This window comes from Ipomoea nil, unplaced genomic scaffold, assembly GCF_001879475.1.
Source record: "Ipomoea nil cultivar Tokyo-kokei standard unplaced genomic scaffold, Asagao_1.1 scaffold1034, whole genome shotgun sequence".
Lineage (NCBI taxonomy): Eukaryota > Viridiplantae > Streptophyta > Magnoliopsida > Solanales > Convolvulaceae > Ipomoea > Ipomoea nil.
The window spans coordinates 828,161-848,515 of NW_017617462.1; the positions used below are offsets into that span (position 1 = coordinate 828,161).

At 35.8% G+C, this 20,355-nt stretch overlaps 2 protein-coding genes and 2 non-coding genes across 4 annotated transcripts; 2 read left to right on the forward strand and 2 right to left on the reverse strand.

Annotated features, from left to right (window-relative positions):
• Nucleotides 1-236: 236 nt before the first annotated feature.
• LOC109180733 lies at nt 237-8,309 on the forward strand. The gene is made up of 2 exons (XM_019330443.1): nt 237-845; nt 7,890-8,309. The coding sequence occupies exons 1-2, from the start codon at nt 252-254 to the stop codon at nt 8,307-8,309; spliced, it is 1,014 nt and encodes a 337-aa protein (XP_019185988.1). The 5' UTR covers nt 237-251.
• Nucleotides 8,310-12,861: 4,552 nt separating this feature from the next.
• On the forward strand, nt 12,862-12,955 carry TRNAY-GUA. Its single transcript has 2 exons — nt 12,862-12,898; nt 12,920-12,955. It is a non-coding gene; the product is annotated as a tRNA-Tyr (tRNA).
• Nucleotides 12,956-13,001: 46 nt separating this feature from the next.
• Nucleotides 13,002-13,074, reverse strand: TRNAD-GUC. Its single transcript has one exon. It is a non-coding gene; the product is annotated as a tRNA-Asp (tRNA).
• A 2,002-nt stretch (nt 13,075-15,076) lies between these two features.
• LOC109180734 lies at nt 15,077-19,519 on the reverse strand. Its single transcript, XM_019330444.1, has 4 exons — nt 19,205-19,519; nt 17,877-17,931; nt 16,514-17,391; nt 15,077-15,390 (listed from the first exon to the last, which is right to left on the reverse strand). The coding sequence occupies exons 1-4, from the start codon at nt 19,517-19,519 to the stop codon at nt 15,229-15,231; spliced, it is 1,410 nt and encodes a 469-aa protein (XP_019185989.1). The 3' UTR covers nt 15,077-15,228.
• Nucleotides 19,520-20,355: the final 836 nt, after the last annotated feature.

Below are 20,355 nucleotides of genomic sequence, written 5' to 3' on the forward strand. Positions count from 1 at the left end.
ATCCGAATGCTATAAATACCCCTCACCTGTTTCATCTTAGAGCAAGGAAAATACGAATGAATATATATATAATCTCTACTTCTCTCTGTCTCTCATTCCAGTGAAATTAGCTTTGCCTTTTCTTCATAATAGTTATTATTATTATTATATGATTATATATAACACGTTATCAGCACGAAGTCTCAGATTCAACTACTATATAGGTAAACTATCTTTATATATTTCCTAATATTTTATCCTATATCTTAAATATGTCAAACCTTACAAATCTTGAATTTGTGGGACTTGATATATCTGGAAAAAATTACCTGTCATGGGTATTGGATGCTGAGATACATTTGAATGCAAAGGGCATCGGTGATACTATCAAAGAAAATAATAATGCCTCGATGCAAGATCGGGCTAAGGCAATGATTTTCATTCGCCATCATCTTGACCATGGGTTAAAAGATGAATATCTCACCGTGAAAGAACCCTTTGAACTCTGGAAAATGTTGAAAGAAAGATATGATCACCAGAGGACAGTAATTCTCCCGAAAGCCCGTTATGACTGGCTTCATTTGCGATTGCAAGATTTCAAAACTGTGAGCGAATATAATTCTGCTATGTTTAAAATAAGCTCTCAGTTGTTATTATGTGGAGAAAAAATTACTGATGAGGATATGCTTGAGAAAACTTTCTCTACTTTTCATGCATCCAATCTTGTGCTTCAACAGCAATATAGAGAAAAAGGTTTTACCAAATATTCTCAATTGATTTCTTGCGTTCTTGTGGCTGAACAAAATAATGAGCTACTGATGAAAAACCACGAGGCACGCCCTACTGGTTCAATCCCATTCCCTGAGGCAAATACAATGAAAATACAAAAGGTCGTGGTCGTGGTCGTGGCCGTGGTCGTGGTCATGGACGAAACCGTGGTTATAATTCCGGTCGTGGACAAAATCGTCATGGTGGTTATAATTTCAAAAACAAAAGTTACAATCGAAAATGGGAAAATAGTGGTGCAAAACACGACAAGGAAAAACGTGGAAATCATCCCAAAAATGTTGAAAATATATGTTACCGTTGTGGCATGACTGGCCATTGGGAACGCACTTGTCGTACTGCGAGGCACCTTGTGGATCTCTATCAAGCATCCCTGAAAGAGAAGGGAAAGAATATAGAGTCCAACAATGTCTTTATGAACGACGATTTTGATATCACACATCTGGATGTGGAAGATTATCTTGGGCCAATAGAAAAGAAAGATTGATGTTATTTATCTTTGAGCTCATTAGATATATATGTTGTACTAGAAGCAAAATGGTTGTTTTTGTCTCTAAAGCTTAATTATTAGATATATATATATATATATATATATATATATATATATATATATATATATGATGTATTTTGTTTACTACTATATAATGTTTCTAATTAAATATATTTCTTTACTTTATTGAAGAAACAAAAATGAGCACATCATCACTTGTGATTAAATCCAAGGCAAATGAAGAAGACATATGTATTGTGGATAGTGCAACCACACATACAATTCTTAAAAGTGCAAAATATTTCTGCATTTTGAAAAGAAATGAGGCATTTGTCACTACAATATGTGGTAGTGCAAAAATGATTGAGGGTTTTGGAAGAGCCAATCTATTATTGCCTGGAGGAACAAAAGTTATAATAAATGATGCGTTGTTCTCTCCAAAGTCTCACATAAATTTATTAAGTTTTAAAGATATTCGGGATAACAGATATCATGTTGAGACTATAGAAGAAGGGAATCAAGAATTCCTTCAAGTTACAAAGGCAATATCTGGAAAGAAATATGTGTTGGAAAAATTCTATGCTCTTCCATCTGGTTTATATTGCACAAAGATAAGTGATATTGAAGCCAATCTTATTGTAAACAAAAAGTCTACTGATTTAAATGACTTTAAGATTTGGCACGACCGATTGGGTCATCCTGGATATGTGATGATGAGAAAAATTATTGAAAATACAAATGGTCATACCTTGAAAGAGCATAAAATATTTCAAGGAAATGAAATTTTCTGTTCTGCATGTTCTCAAGGAAAATTGATTATAAGACCATCACCAACCAAAGTTGGTATTGAATCACCTGCATTTCTAGAACGAATTCAAGGTGATATATGTGGGCCTATACATCCACCATGTGGACCTTTCAAATACTTTATGGTCTTAATTGATGCATCAACTAGATGGTCACATGTATGCTTATTGTCATCTCGCAATATGGCATTTGCAAGATTACTTGCTCAGATAATAAGATTACGAGCACATTTTCCTGACCATCCAATTAAAGCAATCCGAATGGATAATGCTGGAGAGTTTACATCCCAAGCTTTTGATAATTATTGTAAATCACTTGGGATTGATATTGAACATTCAGTAGCGCATGTTCACACGCAAAACGGTCTTGCAGAATCACTTATCAAAAGGCTACAGTTAATAGCTAGACCATTACTTATGAAAAGTAGACTCCCTTCTACTGTATGGGGACATGCTATTTTGCATGCAGGGGCACTAATTCGTATTAGGCTGACAAGTTATCATAAGTACTCTCCATTGCAATTAGCATTTGGTCATGAACCTAATATTTCCCATCTGAGAACATTTGGATGTGCAGTCTATGTTCCCATTGCTCCACCACAACGTACTAAAATGGGTCCTCAAAGGAGATTGGGAATATATGTTGGATATGAATCTCCTTCTATAATTAAATATCTTGAGCCATTAACGGGAGATCTATTTACTGCACGTTTTGCAGATTGTCACTTTGACGAAGCATCTTTTCCCACATTAAGGGAAGGAAATAATATTGTTGAAAGGACAATAACATGGAATGCCCCAACATTGCTTCACCTAGACCCTAGAACTCAACAATGTGAACAAGAAGTTCAAAAGATAATCCATTTGCGAGAGTTGGCAAATAGACTGCCAGATGCATTTGTTGATCCAAAACGAGTAACAAAATCTTATATCCCAGCAGTTAATGTCCCAGCTAGTGTTGATATCCCAAAAGGTCAAATTGAGAATGACTCCCAAGTACGCTTGAAGCGTGGAAGACCTATTGGTTCAAAGGATAAAAATCCTCGAAAAAAGAAAGTCAATACAAAGAATGGTATTGATGAGAATAATGATATCAACATGAATGACATTCATGAGAAAAGTCAAGGAGATGAATTTGAAAGGAATGAAGTTCCTAAAGAAATTCATATACCTGAGATTGAGAAAAATGAAGAAATTTTGATAAATTATATTAATGCTGAGAAGATATGCACTAGAAATGAAGTCACTTTGGATGACTATTTTGCATATAATGTAGCATTAAATATCATGAATGATGATATGGATCACGAACCAAGATCCATTCAAGAATGTCAAAATAGGGACGATTGGCCTAACTGGAAAGAAGCAATACAAGCAGAATTGAATTCTCTTGAAAAACGAAAAGTGTTTGGCCCAATCGTCCGAACACCTGATGGGGTGAAAGCTGTGGGATGCAAATGGGTGTTTGTAAGAAAGAGAAATGAGAAAAATAAGGTTACGAGGTACAAAGCAAGACTCGTAGCTCAAGGATTCTCTCAAAGACCAGGTATCGATTATGATGAAACATATTCTCCCGTAGTGGATGCTGTAACATTACGATACCTCATTAGCTTAACTGTGCATGAAAAATTAAATATGCAACTAATGGATGTGGTAACAGCTTATCTGTATGGATCACTCGATAGTGATATCTATATGAAAATTCCTGAAGGATTAAAAATGCCTGAAAGACATAAAACGAGTCCTCGAGAACTTTATTCAATAAAGTTACAAAGATCTTTATATGGGCTGAAACAATCAGGGCGCATGTGGTATAACCGACTTAGTGAATATTTACTAAAAGAAGGTTATACCAATGATCAAATTTGTCCATGTGTTTTTATAAAGAGATATGAACATGGATTTGTTATAATCGCTGTTTATGTTGATGATTTGAACATCATTGGAACTCCTGAGGAAATCTCAAAAACAGTGGATTATTTGAAAAGGGAATTTGAAATGAAAGATCTTGGGAGAACAAAATTCTGTCTTGGCCTACAAATTGAACATTTGGGTAAAGGAATTTTTGTTCATCAATCAAATTATACCGAAAGGGTCCTTAGAAGATTTTATATGGATAAAGCACATCCATTGAGTAACCCAATGATTGTTCGATCTCTTGATGTGAAAAAGGACCCTTTTCGACCTCGGGAAGAAGATGAAGAAATTCTTGGTCCAGAAGTGCCATATCTTAGTGCAATAGGTGCACTAATGTATCTTGCTAACAACACAAGGCCTGATATTGCATTTTCTGTTAATTTGTTAGCAAGATATAGTTCTTGTCCAACACGAAGGCATTGGAATGACATCAAACATATATTACGCTACCTCCAAGGAACTGTTGATTTGGGGTTATTTTATGCAAAAGATTCCAAATCAAACTTGGTTGGTTTTGCAGATGCTGGATATCTTTCGGATCCGCATAAAGCGCGATCCAAAACTGGTTATTTGTTTATGAGTGCAGGTGCTGCTATATCTTGGCGTTCCACTAAGCAAACAATTGTTGCAACTTCTTCTAATCATGCTGAGCTAATCGCTATTCATGAAGCAAGTCGAGAGTGTGTATGGCTTAAATCAATTGCTCGATACATTAGGGGAGGATGTGGTCTATCTGTGGATGATACTCCGACAACAATATATGAAGACAATGCAGCATGTATCGCTCAGTTGAAGGAGGGATACATCAAGGGAGACAGAATAAAGCACATTTCACCAAAATTCTTCTTCACTCATGACCTTGAGAAGAAAGGTGAGATCAATATTCAACAGATTCGTTCAAGTGAGAACTTAGCAGATCTGTTCACTAAAGCATTACCAACGGCTACATTCAAGAAATTAGTTCGTGGAATTGGTATGCGTCATCTTAAAGATGTTCAGTGATGTCTTCATCAGGGGGAGCATATTATTGTACTCTTTTTCCCTTAACCAAAGTTTTTTTCCCATTGGGTTTTTCTTTGGTAAGGTTTTTAACGAGGCAATATAATGTTCCTCCTTTGGACATCCAAAGGGGAGTGTTATGAAACAAAAAGAAATGTGGATGTCCAAGTTGAGTTTTGAACCTTTGACCTTGTGTATAAAAGATGAAGTCTTCTCCACCAAGCCACTTCAACCATGAGTAACACTTGCTGCTAAGTCTTTTCTTACATTATATGGCGGTTCACAGTTTTCTAAAAAGCTGATCACAAGTTGCATAAAATGCTACTGCAAGGAGTAGAACCTAAGACCTATAGGTCTATGGTGAGCTACATTATCTTTTGATCAACCAGCCAAGCTAGCACCAACAAGTGGCTATTTTGTATAAATATTATATTCATTAACTCTAAATCCGAATGCTATAAATACCCCTCACCTGTTTCATCTTAGAGCAAGGAAAATACGAATGAATATATATATAATCTCTACTTCTCTCTGTCTCTCATTCCAGTTAAATTAGCTTTGCCTTTTCTTCATAATAGTTATTATTATTATTATATTATTATATATAACAAATATTACTTTTTACACACAATGATATATAAAAAGAGCCAATCATCAAATTGGGATGTACTAGACAATGATGCAGTGGATATCAAGCAAAATAGCTTCAAACACATCCATTATATACTCCCTCACATTGTAAATCTTGATCCCAAAATTAATAATGATCAGTTTCCTCCTAAACCAAACATCAAATAAGTGGAAAACATATTTTAAGTCAAAAGCATCAGACAATAACTTTGTTTTCTTTGTAAATTCATTTAAAAAAAAAATTATTTTTTAGTCGCTCAATTGTTTTGTAACTATCAATTTAGTTCCTAATTTTCAATTTGAACGAATTGACCATCCAATTGTTTTAAATTTCGTCAATTAAATCCCCTAACCACTATTTCATCAGTCAATCATTAGTTACCCTAGAAGATATAATTGACAAAATTTAAAACAATTGGAGGGTTAAAGCATTCAAATTGAAAATTATAGACTAAATTGACAATTGCAAAACAATTGAAGGACCAAAATAATGATTATCCTTCATTTCAATACTCTTTAACAAACAAAAATACTCCTATAGCTAAATGTTTTTAAAATAATTAAGGGAAGTTTAAAAAAAAAAAATTACTAGTAATAAAGTGAAAAAAAAATTGCAATACTATTGTGTAGGGTTTAGTGTATCGGTCCAGTCAGTTAATCGAAATTCTATCGAAGTTTGCACATCCCTACACATTTGGTTGAAGGGAATCAAAATTAACTTGACTTAAAAGTACCACTCCCTCTGTCTCATTTTACCTATCATGTCTATTATTCATTGGTCAAACCAACCATTTTTTCATTACTTATTTTCTTTAGTAATTTTTAATTATTTTTAAATTTAATTTTTTGTATTTAATAGTACTTTTAATGTAGTTTCTAAATATATAAATTTTATATATATTACGAAAAATTGAATTAAACATAACTTCAGTCAAGCCTCGTTAACTGAACCAGATAAACAAAATGGAACGGAGATAGTACATTTTTTTCACTTTATTACTAGTATTTCCTTTACTTCTCTTAATTAGTTTGAAAGCAGTAATCAACAATTTACTTTGAAATGTCGTAAAAGTTGAAGATGTAAAATGTCAACTGCTGAGTAAAAGAAATGAGACGAAAAAGAAAAAGAATGTTATTGTTATGAAACAAAAAGAAATGTGGATGTCCAAGTTGAGTTTTGAACCCTTGACCTTGTGTATAAAAGATGAAGTCTTCTCCACCAAGCTACTTCGACCATAAGTAATACTTACTGCTAAGTCACATTAAATGGTGGTTCATAATTCTCCAAAAAGCTGATTACAAGTTCCAAGAAGCAGCAACAGGGAATGGAGCTCAGGACCTCAAGCATGACACAGCAATGCTTCATCTTCAGCTACCAACTAGGCTAGCTTTGCTACCTGTCCACCTTATGCGAATTTAATATTTATTACCTCCTAAATCTCAACACTATAAATACCCCTTCCCTCCATGATCTTGGATATGCAGAATATATGAAAAGCTAAATCATATTCTCTCAACTCTCCCATCCGTACTGCTGTTCCCCTTCTACTTCATAATATTAGTATTGTTATTATTATTTTATTATTAGTATTATTCACAACACGTTATCAGCACGAAGCCTCGAGTGCAATTATTATACAGGTAATCTTTCTTTATATAATTATAATATTTTATTCAATATTATCAATATGTCAAACCTTACAAATCTTGAATTTGTGGGACTTGATATATCCGGAAAAAATTACCTATCATGGGTACTGGATGCTGAGATGCATCTAAATGCAAAAGGTCTTGGTGAAACTATAAAAGAAAATAGTGATGCGTCGATGCAAGATCGAGCAAAGGCAATGATTTTCATTCGCCATCACCTAGACCGAGGGTTAAAAGATGAATATCTTACTGTGAAAGAACCCTTTGAACTCTGGAAAATGTTGAAAGAAAGATATGATCACCAGAGGACAGTAATTCTCCCGAAAGCCCGTTATGACTGGCTTCACTTGCGATTGCAAGATTTCAAAACTGTGAGCGAATATAACTCTGTTATGTTCAAAATTAGCTCTCAGTTATTATTATGTGGAGAAAAAATTACTGATGAGGATATGCTTGAAAAAACCTTCTCTACTTTTCATGCATCCAATATTGTGCTTCAACAGCAATATAGAGAGAAGGGTTTTACCAAATATTCTCAGTTGATTTCATGCCTTCTTGTGGCTGAGCAAAATAATGAGCTCCTGATGAAAAACCACGAGGCACGACCTACTGGTTCAATCCCATTCTCTGAGGCGAATGGTGTGTCATATCACAATGAAAATACAAGAGGTCGTGGTCGTGGTCGTGGCCGTGGCCGTGGCCATGGACGAAACCGTGGTTATAATCCCGGTCGTGGACAAAATTGTCATGGTGGTTATAATTTCAAAAATAAAGGTTACCACCGAAAAGGGGAAAATAGTGGTGCAAAACATGACAAGGAAAAACGTGAAAATCATCCCAAAAATATTGAAAGTATATGTTATCGTTGTGGCATGACTGGCCATTGGGAACGCACTTGTCGTACTGCTAAGCACCTTGTGGATCTCTATCAAGCATCCCTGAAAGAGAAAGGAAAGAATATAGAGTCCAACAATGTTCTTATGAATGACGATTTTGATATCACACATCTGGATGTGGAAGATTACCTCGGGCCAATAGATAAGAAAGATTGATGTTATATTTACTTTTGAGCTCATTAGATATATATGTTATATTTGAAACAAAATGGTTGTTTTGTCTCTAAACTTACTAGATACATATGATGTATTTTGTCTAAGCTTATATTAGATATATATGATGCATTTTGTTTACTACTATGTAATGTTTCTAAATATATTGTCTTTGCTTTATTGAAGAAACAAAAATGGGCACATCATCACTTGTGATTAAATCCAAGGCAAATGAAGAAGACATATGTATTGTGGATAGTGCAACCACACATACAATTCTTAAAAGTGCAAAATATTTCTGCCTATTGAAAAAGAATGAGGCATTTGTCACTACAATATGTGGTAGTGCAAAAATGATTGAAGGTTCTGGAAGAGCCAATATATTATTGCCTGGAGGAACAAAAGTTATAATAAATGATGCATTGTTCTCTCCAAAGTCTCACAGAAATTTATTGAGTTTTAAAGATATTCGGAATAACGGATATCATGTTGAGACTATAGAAGAAAGGAATCAAGAATTCCTTCAAGTTATAAAGGCAATGTCTGGAAAGAAATATGTATTGGAAAAATTTCATGCTCTTCCATCTGGTTTATACTGCGCAAAGATAAGTACTATTGAAGCCAATCTTATTGTAAACAAAAAGTTTACTGATCTAAATGACTTTAAGATTTGGCACGACCGATTGGGTCATCCTGGATATGTGATGATGAGAAAAATTATTGAAAATACAAATGGCCATGCCTTGAAAGAACATAAAATATTTCAAGGAAATGAATTTTTCTGTTCTGCATGTTCTCAAGGGAAATTGATCATAAGGCCATCACCAACCAAAGTTGGTATTGAATCACCTGCATTTCTAGAACGAATTCAAGGTGATATATGTGGGCCTATACATCCACCATGTGGACCTTTCAAATACTTTATGGTCCTAATTGATGCCTCAACTAGATGGTCACATGTATGCTTATTATCATCTCGCAATATAGCATTTGCGAGATTACTTGCTCAGATAATAAGATTACGAGCACATTTTCCTGACTATCCAATTAAAGCAATCCGAATGGATAATGCTGGAGAGTTTACATCCAAAGCTTTTGATAATTATTGTAAATCACTTGGGATTGATATTGAACATTCAGTAGCGCATGTTCATACGCAAAATGGTCTTGCAGAATCACTTATTAAAAAGCTACAGTTAATAGCTAGACCATTACTTATGAAAAGTAGACTCCCTTCTACTGTATGGGGACATGCTATTTTGCATGCAGCGGCACTAATTCGTATTAGGCCGACAAGTTATCATAAGTACTCTCCATTGCAATTAGCATTTGGTCATGAACCTAATATTTCCCATCTGAGAACATTTGGATGTGCAGTCTATGTTCCCATTGCTCCACCCCAACGCACTAAAATGGGTCCACAAAGGAAATTGGGAATATATGTTGGATATGAATCTCCTTCTATAATTAAATATCTTGAGCCATTGACGGGAGATCTATTTACTGCACGTTTTGCAGATTGTCACTTTGATGAAGCATCTTTTCCCACACTAAGGGAACGAAATGATGTTGTGGAAAGGACAATAACATGGAATGCTCCATCATTGCTTCATCTAGATCCTAGAACTCAACAATGTGAACAAGAAGTTCAAAAGATAATCCATTTGCGAGACTTGGCAAATAGACTGCCAGATGCATTTGTTGATCCAAAACGGGTAACAAAATCTTATATCCCAGCAGCTAATGTCCCAGCTAGTGTTGATATCCCAAAAGGTCAAACTGGGAATGAGCCCCAAGTACGCTTGAAGCGTGGAAGACCTATTGGTTCAAAGGATAAAAATCCTCGAAAAAGGAAAGTCAATACAAAGAATGGTATTGATGAGAATAACGATATCAACATGAATGACATTCATGAGAAAAGTCAAGGAAATGAATTTGAAGGGAATGAAGTCCCTAAAGAAATTCATATACCTGAGATTGAGAAAAGTGAAGAAATTTTGATAAATTATATTAATGTCGAGGAAATATGCAATAGAAATGAAGTCACTTTAGATGACTATTTTGCATATAATGTAGCATTAAATATCATGAATGATGATATGGACCATGAACCAAGATCCATTCAAGAATGTCAAAATAGGGACGATTGGCCTAACTGGAAAGAAGCAATACAAGTAGAATTGAATTCTCTTGGAAAACGAAAAGTGTTTGGCCCAATCGTCCGAACACCTGATGGAGTCAAAGCTGTGGGATGCAAATGGGTGTTTGTAAGAAAGAGAAATGAGAAAAATGAGGTTACGAGGTACAAAGCAAGACTCGTAGCTCAAGGATTCTCTCAAAGACCAGGTATCGATTACGATGAAACATATTCCCCTGTCGTGGATGCTGTAACATTACGATACCTCATTAGCCTAAGTGTACTTGAAAGGCTAAATATGCAACTAATGGATGTTGTAACAGCTTACCTGTATGGGTCACTTGATAGTGACATTTACATGAAAGTCCCTGAAGGACTGAAAATGCCTGAAATGCATAAAACGAGTCCTCGAGAATTTTATTCAATAAAGTTGCAAAGATCTTTATATGGACTGAAACAATCAGGGCGTATGTGGTATAACCGACTTAGTGAATATTTACTAAAAGAAGGTTATACCAATGATCAAATTTGTCCATGTGTTTTTATAAAGAGATATGAACATGGATTTGTTATAATCGCTGTTTATGTTGATGATTTGAACATCATTGGAACCCTTGAGGAAATCTCAAAAACAGTGGATTATTTGAAAAGGGAATTTGAGATGAAAGATCTTGGGAGAACAAAATTCTGTCTTGGCCTACAAATTGAACATTTGGATAAAGGAATTTTTGTTCATCAATCAAATTATACCAAAAGGGTACTTAGACGATTTTATATGGATAAAGCACATCCATTGAGTAGCCCAATGATTGTTCGATCTCTTGATGTGAAAAAGGATCTTTTCCGACCTCGGGAAGAAGATGAAGAAATTCTTGGTCCAGAAGTGCCATATCTTAGTGCAATAGGTGCACTAATGTATCTTGCTAACAACACAAGGCCTGATATTGCATTTTCTGTTAATTTGTTAGCAAGATATAGTTCTTGTCCAACACGAAGGCATTGGAATGGCATCAAACATATATTACGCTACCTCCAAGGAACTATTGATTTGGGGTTATTTTATGCAAAAGATTCCAAATCAAACTTGGTTGGTTTTGCAGATGCTGGATATCTTTCGGATCCGCATAAAGCGCGATCCCAAACTGGTTATTTGTTTATGAGTGCAGGTGCTGCTATATCTTGGCGTTCCACTAAGCAAACACTTGTTGCCACTTCTTCAAATCATGCTGAGCTAATCGCTATTCATGAAGCAAGTCGAGAGTGTGTATGGCTTAAATCAATTGCTCGATACATTAGGGGAGCATGTGGTCTATCTGTGGATGATACTCCAACGACAATATATGAAGACAATGCAGCATGTATCACTCAATTAAAGGAAGGATACATCAAGGGAGATAGAACAAAACACATTTCACCGAAGTTCTTCTTCACTCATGACCTTCAGAAGAAAGGTGAAATCAATATTCAACAGATCCGTTCAAGTGAGAACTTAGCAGATTTATTCACCAAAGCATTACCCACGGCTACATTCAAGAAATTAGTTCGTGGAATTGGTATGCGTCATCTTAAAGATGTTCAGTGATGTCTTCATCAGGGGGAGCATATTATTGTACTCTTTTTCCCTTAACCAAAGTTTTTTCCCACTGGGTTTTTCTTTGGTAAGGTTTTTAACGAGGCAATATAATGTTCCTCCTTTGGACATCCAAGGGGGAGTGTTATGAAACAAAAAGAAATGTGGATGTCCAAGTTGAGTTTTGAACCCTTGACCTTGTGTATAAAAGATGAAGTCTTCTCCACCAAGCTACTTCGACCATAAGTAATACTTACTGCTAAGTCACATTAAATGGTGGTTCATAATTCTCCAAAAAGCTGATTGCAAGTTCCAAGAAGCAGCAACAGGGAATGGAGCTCAGGACCTCAAGCATGACACAGCAACGCTTCATCTTCAGCTACCAACTAGGCTAGCTTTGCTACCTGTCCACCTTATGCGAATTTAATATTTATTACCTCCTAAATCTCAACACTATAAATACCCCTTCCCTCCATGATCTTGGATATGCAGAATATATGAAAAGCTAAATCATATTCTCTCAACTCTCCCATCTGTACTGCTGTTCCCCTTCTACTTCATAATATTAGTATTGTTATTATTATTTTATTATTAGTATTATTCACAACAGTTATTTTATATTTTATAAAAAAAAAATACTAATATGATTGGTTGCTAACGATTAACATCTCTGTTTACTTTTAAAATAATCCGAAATTTGGCACTTAATAGAAGGACGTCGTAGAGGACGCGTAGCTCCCTACAGTGGCATTTGCTTCGAGTCCCCCACCAAATCAGCATTAGTAGTCTTGGTTCTTGGTCCTATTTTTAATTAATAAATGAATCCTGTTGGGAACTCTAACACATATCCGACCTTAGCTCAGTTGGTAGAGCGGAGGACTGTAGTTGGAGTCGTTCTTGGCTGATATCCTTAGGTCGCTGGTTCGAATCCGGCAGGTCGGAATTTTAGTTTATCTTTAAACGCAAGAAATCCAAAAATTATAGAAAACGCCGTTGCCGGGAATCGAACCCCGGGTCACCCGCGTGACAGGCGGGAATACTCACCATTATACTACAACGACTTTGACGGTGTTATCTTTAACATAATACAATATAAATGACAAGAAAAGCCAATGTACTAGAAGATAGTACTATAGTCTATAGATCGGTTATATTTATAACCAAAAAAACCTGAATTCTAACAAAATAAGTAGCGTCAACACTTTCATGACTAAAGGTAAAGTTGATGTTAGTATTCCAACACTTATAGCCAAGCCAAAAGTAGATATAACTACATTAAAAAGAAAACACAGTACACCTGCAACATTGATAAAGCTAAACACAAAATGCACAGTAGACTCCAATATCTTTAAACAACCAACGTATCATGGTTGCAGTAGGCGCTAGTCGAGCGCCCGGGCAGTGCCTAGTGCCTAGGCGGGCGGCAAAATAATAATGGCAGATTTGTAATTTGACAATTTTAATGAAGTTTTTTTCAACATTCAATCAAATAACACATCCAAATAAATGAAATAATTACAATTCATAAGTCATAACATCAAAACAATATTAAAAAATAAAAATACTCAAATATAAAATACTCAAATACTTCAATCATCCAAAGATTCAAAGTATCAAACTAGTCTACGGACGGCTGGACCAGACGACATCGGACGAAATCGGTCAAAATCAAACGAAATTGATCGACTCGGCCGAGTTGACCAACTAGGCCAATTTTGACCGATTTCGCCGCTTAGGCGCCCAAGGCCGATTTTTACAATAGTGCATAGTACAGACAATGTCTTCTACCTAATAAAAAAAACCATAGTAACTAAAATTAAAACCAACCTTAGTAACTACAATTAAGAGAATCAAAATTTGCTTGACTTACTTAAAAGCACTATATTTTTTCACTTTATTACCAGTAGGACTGGACGTTTCGGTACTTGGTTTAAAGAAATCGAAACCACTCGATTTTTTGTATTTTTATTTTTATAATTAATATACACATGTTATGAAACAAATGAAATGAAGTAGATGTCCAAGGTGAAGTTTGAACCCCTAACTATCAACTAAGAGCCTTACCCATTAAACTATAGGTACATTTGTGTCAATACTTACATTCAGTACATATTGAACTAAATCTTCAATACGAATGAATATATACAAATCTATCTCATCTTCCTTCCTTCAGCTCCATTCTGCATTCATACTGTTTATTATTATTATTATTATTATTATTATTATTATTATTATTATTATTATTATTATTGTTGTTGTTGTTGTTGTTGTTGTTGTTGTTGTTGTTATTATTGTTATTATTGTTATTATTGTTATTATAATTAATAACATCAACTTCTCAAGTCTTCAAACCTCAACTCTAGGTCGTAAGTCCCAAATCAGTCTACTGTCTACGCTCACGCAGTCCGTCACTCAGTCCTCCGCTCAACTCTCTGCCCCTTTGTTGCAGAGATAAAAACCAAAGTGTGTCTACTTCTACTTCTTCATCCTTCTTTCCATTTATTAAACCTAATTTAATGTTTATATGCTCTGTTCTACGATTCTAATATGTAGTAATACACACGTTGTTTGTATTTTTAGTTATGGACTTAGGTTTATTGTTATTATGTTTTTTTTATGTCTCTAGTAAACTGGAATATTTGGTGTTTTAATAATTCTTATTTTTAAAATATTAACTATACAGATGGATTCAAATAGTGAAATATTTAAAAACATTTAGCTATATAATTATTTTATTTATTAAGGAATATTTAAATAAATTTACTGAGAAAACAAAAATAGGACATTATGTTTTTGACTTAAAATATGTTTCACTTATTATTTGATGTGTGTTTTATAAGAAAATTGATGAATTTATATGTTTATCCTTCAATCACCCATTAATTTTAACAGCTATTTGAAATGAGAGACTAAATGATTAGGGACTAAAACTTAGTTAGCTATTCTATTGAAGGATTAAAATGAACATTCATCCTTATTTTTATAAACCTAGTCCATGATATAATTTGCTCTAATTACTGCATATACCACTAAATAGAGTCATTATGTGTGCTATATAGTATGTACCATGAATATCTTTTGAAAAATACACTATATATCATTGTCCCCCATTTGCATATATAGTTTCGCTGGTTAACCTTCAAAAGCTAAACCATGATACATACATACAAAATACTTGGCCTTATATGATCACAGAATAGCTGGTGAAATACGCATCATATTGCAATAGAGCATGCTTGACAGCATATACAAGCAACCAAAACACCAAGCACAGCTCCAGCAATGACCTGGGATGGGGTGTGCCCAAGCAGTTCCTTGAGCTTTCTTTGACTCATAGGATGCCATTTGAATAAATCCTCAACAATCAAATTTAGAACCTGAGTTAAAGAGACTCGGATTCAGTTATAAAGTTGACATCTTTGTGTAGACCATACATCAATATCATACTTAGTTTTGAGTAAACATGGATCAAATTGACAAATTTGACTGTTCTAATGCTTGAAAATAATTGGAGGGTATAAAAACACATGAGCAGATAAAGCATTATTCTCAGTATACTATAACTACACGCCTCAGCCTTAGGTAATGTTAGATTACTGTGTTTGGTTTAAAACTAAGATATGTAAATAAGACAACCATAATAAGATAAATTGATTAAAAAATACAAAGCCCAACATTAGTAATAAGACAAGGGAATGTGAGATTACTTAAGAAATTGGAGTGTATCTCACATTCCCTTCCAATAGCTAAAAACTTAATACGGAGGTTATCTGACATTCCCTAGGAAAGTTATATAACCTGAACTAAACATGGGAATCTTATATTACCAAGCAAATATAACCTTGGTTATCTTATATAACCTGAACCAAACGCCCCCTTATAGTTTATACCCCTTCTTCACTAAGAAAAGTAACCGCTTTGCATCCATATTCAGAGTTCTATTTCCGGGTTCTTGATGTTACCCAGTTTCTAATCTAGAGATTTTAGTGTAGGAAAAGCACAAGATTGCATACTGCAAATATATCTAGGAAAATTCTTTAGAGTTTTTCCTTTATATAGTCTATATTATATTATTTACCTACTCAAATTTCCAAGAGTTCTCCCCATTTTACTCAAAGTTACCTGTCATTACACCTTTTGTCACAAACTACATTAATTCTAAACTGTGCCCTCCAACTATCAAATTGCCCAAAATGCCATTCTCATCCTATGCAGAGTTACCTGTTTTGCTGCTCCATCAGTCACACCCAACATTAATTCATAAGTACAAGTACCTCAATGCATTTCTTTGTTGTCCTTTTAGTCATCTACAAATGTGGTTTTCTTACATTCACTGCCTCTAAAATCTTGGGTTTTTTCACAAACCCGTCAAATTTATTACCAAATTGACTGTGATTGCCCAAAAAATTGAGATTGTTGATTCTTAGAGTCACTGAATTTCAAATTATTGCTTGTAAACCGAAACAAACATGGTCTTATAAAAGAACACAGCCTAATTACCTGCGCTTGCATCCCGGCATGGCGTCGAACACCGATAGCATCGTACATTACAATCAAGCTAAAACCCAAACAAACTGGGAACAAAGAGTCGGCTACTCCGTGGCAAAGCGCTACCGAAGCCGTCAATGCCGTGCACAGAGCCGAGTGCGAAGAAGGCATCCCACCAGAGGCACACATCATCCTAAAATCCCATTTTCTCTCCACGCAGAACTTCAGGAAAACCTTGCTGGACTGCGCCACCAACCACGCAAGAAGCCCGGAAACAAATGTCGGGTTGGCCGCTAGCGTAGCTACGAATGGACTAATTTTGACCCCCGCCGTCGCCGTTATGCTCAGCAAAGCCATTCCAAAGCCCCCACTCTGCAACAACTCCCCGCCGAATTCCTCCCCCGGAGTTTGAAGCACCGGCGAAATCCAGTTGTTTTTCGACGCGAAATCCTCCAAATTCTTCAAAATCGGGACAAGAAGCAAAAAGGGTTTTCGGTTTGAGGTGTGATTTCCGCATTGTAAGTAGGGGTTTTGGTGATTCAATTGTGAAGCGGTGATGGGTGATACTCCAAACGTTTTGGGCTTGTGTACTCTCAAGAAGGAGTTAGGAAGGTTGAATCTAGAGGGTGGTGGAGGCAAATTTATTACAACAGAATCCATGCGAACGATTGGGGGCAGAATGCATCGAAAACGGAGGAAGAATCGGGGATGGAGAGCGCAAGAAATTGGAGGCTTTTGGCGCTTTGCCGCTTCGAGGTTTGTGTGGAGAACGCTAAAAAGAGGCTGTACACGAATGGGACTACCATAGCACATTAGCACGTGAGATAGTGAATGTGCTAATGGGATTTCCGGAATATCCTTTTCTCTTTCTCGCAAAATACTTGCGTGACCTATGTGCCAACAAAATATGTTTTCACTCTTTTTTTGGAAATAGGCCATATAATTAATTCAAATCATAGTATAATTCGTTGACAACAAAAGAAGAAAGAACAAATTTCTACTCCTGACATATAAACATAGAATAAGTTTCCTTAGTTAGAATATAAACTACCTTATTTGCAATACGACTAACATGAGAAATAGTTATAAAAACAAAGTATATTTTTAACATCAAGAAACATTAAAATCAAAGGAAGACACTTCCTCTATTTATTTAAACTTTGTATAACCTGGAGTGCATCTGATTCCACCTGCACATGGTTAATATTATGCTTTTTAATGCAACTCCGTGTTTCCCTTATCTTCATTACTTTTGTTTCCTTTGGGATGAAAATTCTGAATTTAGGGGATAATTCCTGAGTGGTGAATGGCCTAGAGTTAGTTACACCACCCAATAATGAACTCAATGAAGTTTAACACACTAATGACAAATTACGCAGTACTAGTTCTTGAACTATCAGGAAGTAGAGGATAACATAGTGGCCGCTAACCTGAGGGTAAGCAAATAGTTGTTAGAGAAATTGAAATGAGGAATGAGACTAAAGCACTTGGAATAAAAGTTCTAGTGGATACCCAACCTAGCTGGAACTTAGGCTCAATGGGACAACTAAATTATGGAACGAAGCGTGTCACTGTGGGGGTTTCGGACTCCCTACCACTCCTTGTTAGAACATTGACTCCTGCACGAGGTTGACATGTGTGAGTATGCAGGATACTCAGAAAAGAATCACCTATGTGAGAGAGAAGTGAGGGTCACTTTAAATGAGAATTGATTGGGCTCAATTCTTTAGAAACTCTTGTAGTACCAGGAACAGTGACCTACGAATAAAACGGGCACACTCATGAGAACAGAACAAAGGTTGAAAGGTTCATGTGTGGGATATGTCATCGTCTACACAAACGACAATCGATTCAAAGACATCAGGTTCTACCGAACCGCCAGTATAGTAAAAGTATCCTCACAAGGCAAGGTTCAAAGGGTAATTGACCCTTGAACACAGTCGTGTCGTTTTTTCAATCTGAAAATCAATTTTCATTCATGTGGGGATTGTTAGAATTTTTAGCATAAAATGGTATTTTTGAGTGGCTATTTTGTGGTACAAATATATGCACGGTCCACTTGATTTGGGTCGGGACAAAATGAATTCGGGTGATTCTCAAAGTAAACCTATTTCTGAGAAGTGCTTGTAAATTAGCAAAGGCACCGAATGGTTTCTTCGAATCCAGGCTATCACGAAAATTATCGAACCCGAGTTATCCTGAAAATTCTCCCCCACAAAGAGAGTTCATTTGCCACTTGAGCTACCCTTTTGGGTTATGAAGGTGTTATATTAAGATTGTAATTTTAATGATAATTTACTTAGCTTGTGACTAAGCCATTCGTGAGGTGTTAATGTGCTATTTAATTGAGATTTATGGGTTGCTTAGTTCACGGAATAGGTCTGGAATGCCATAGCATTCCTAGTAATAGACATATTCCTGGTAACCACTTGTATTCCCAGGAACATATATTGTTCCCGGGAATGACCTATTCCCATTGCAAAGGGAATAGAGATTCCTGCCCCTTTAGGTATTAGGCTATTCCTGAGTTCGCAGGAATAACCTAAAATTATTATTTCCAATTTTATCCCTCAATTGTTATTTATTTTATATATATAATAATATATAAGAAATACACCAGCAATAATATAATAATTATTAAATAAAAAATTCTTATTAAAGTTGATAGGAATTTGGAGAAGACTAAATAATACTAATAATTACCTCAGTCTGCAATTCGTTGTTTGATGGTCCAGAAACACAACCTTGGCCTCTCCCAGATCTACTGGTTCTAGCCGGCGACGATAATGCCGATATGCTGCCCCCTCGTGATGACCTCAGCCATCGCCGCTGCTCGCCTTCAACGGACTCCACCGCCCAGACGTCGAAAAAGCATAAATGAGCTCCACCACCGTCAGATCTGTTGAGCTGTCCCCCTCGTGTCAGTTGCTTACCTCGCGCCTGCCATTCGCCGAAAAACCAAAGGACGCCGCCAGTGGGGAGAGAAGCTCGGGCTATCGTCGGATCTGCCCTGCTCATTCGTCGCTGGAACCACCGCCGGACTTGGTCACCTACTTCGTAGCTGGTTACGTCGAGAGAGAGAGAGAGAGAAGGAGCAACGATGGAGGGAGAAAGAGAAAGCATGAAGAAGGTGGCTGGTGGTAGCTACGCCGGACCTTCACCCCGCCGCCGTCTGCTCCGCCAGCCAAACGAGAGGGAGAGAAGTTCTAGGTGGTTGTGGCTGCTAATTAGGAAGAGAAAACATATATTTTGTACAAGGGTATTTAGGTCTTTTAAACATATATTCCATTTCTATTCCTTAACCAACCAAACGTTGGAATACAATTCCTAAAGTCTATTCCTTCCACGAACCAAACAATAGAATATAATTTGTATTCTACTCCTTACCTATTCCATTCCCAATGAAATAGCATTTCTATTCCCTCCAAATTTATTCTGTGAACCAAACAGCCCATTAAAGAAGCACTTTAATTACGTGAATTAGCACACCGAATGGAGCCAAATTAGAAGCACAGAATGGTGCAGTCGGTTATAACTATTCAGATGTTCTTTGTCATCTTGGTTAATTCCGAATGGTTATTTCGGACGTACAAACTTTTTGGTCCCTCAAGTGTTTTAAAACATGTCATTATGGTCGATACAAATTAATTGTATATTAATTTTGTAACCGCAAATATTATATCTAATATTAAATAGGACCGTTTCAAACGGTATAATCCAATTATTTAATATGAATTTATTATGCCATGAAAGCTATTATTCATTTCATCCCCTATATAACCTACACGTTTGGGCAATGATTTTATATGTAAGCCACTAGCTAAGAAAAATTAGATTTCTCTTTAGAAACGTGG

What these genes read in the sequence shown, in the direction of transcription:
- LOC109180733 (XM_019330443.1), top strand. Translation starts at nt 252, where the DNA reads ATGTCAAACCTTACAAATCTTGAATTTGTGGGACTTGATATATCTGGA. An exon ending in GTTCAATCCCATTCCCTGAG is followed by an intron (nt 846 to 7,889) that starts GCAAATACAATG and finishes CCATTCTCTGAG; the next exon opens with GCGAATGGTGTGTCATATCA.
- LOC109180734 (XM_019330444.1), bottom strand. Translation starts at nt 19,519, where the DNA reads ATGAGCAGGGCAGATCCGACGATAGCCCGAGCTTCTCTCCCCACTGGC. An exon ending in AGTTCAAGAACTAGTACTGC is followed by an intron (nt 17,392 to 17,876) that starts GTAATTTGTCAT and finishes GTTGGCACATAG; the next exon opens with GTCACGCAAGTATTTTGCGA. An exon ending in ATGCCGGGATGCAAGCGCAG is followed by an intron (nt 15,391 to 16,513) that starts GTAATTAGGCTG and finishes TCTTTAACTCAG; the next exon opens with GTTCTAAATTTGATTGTTGA.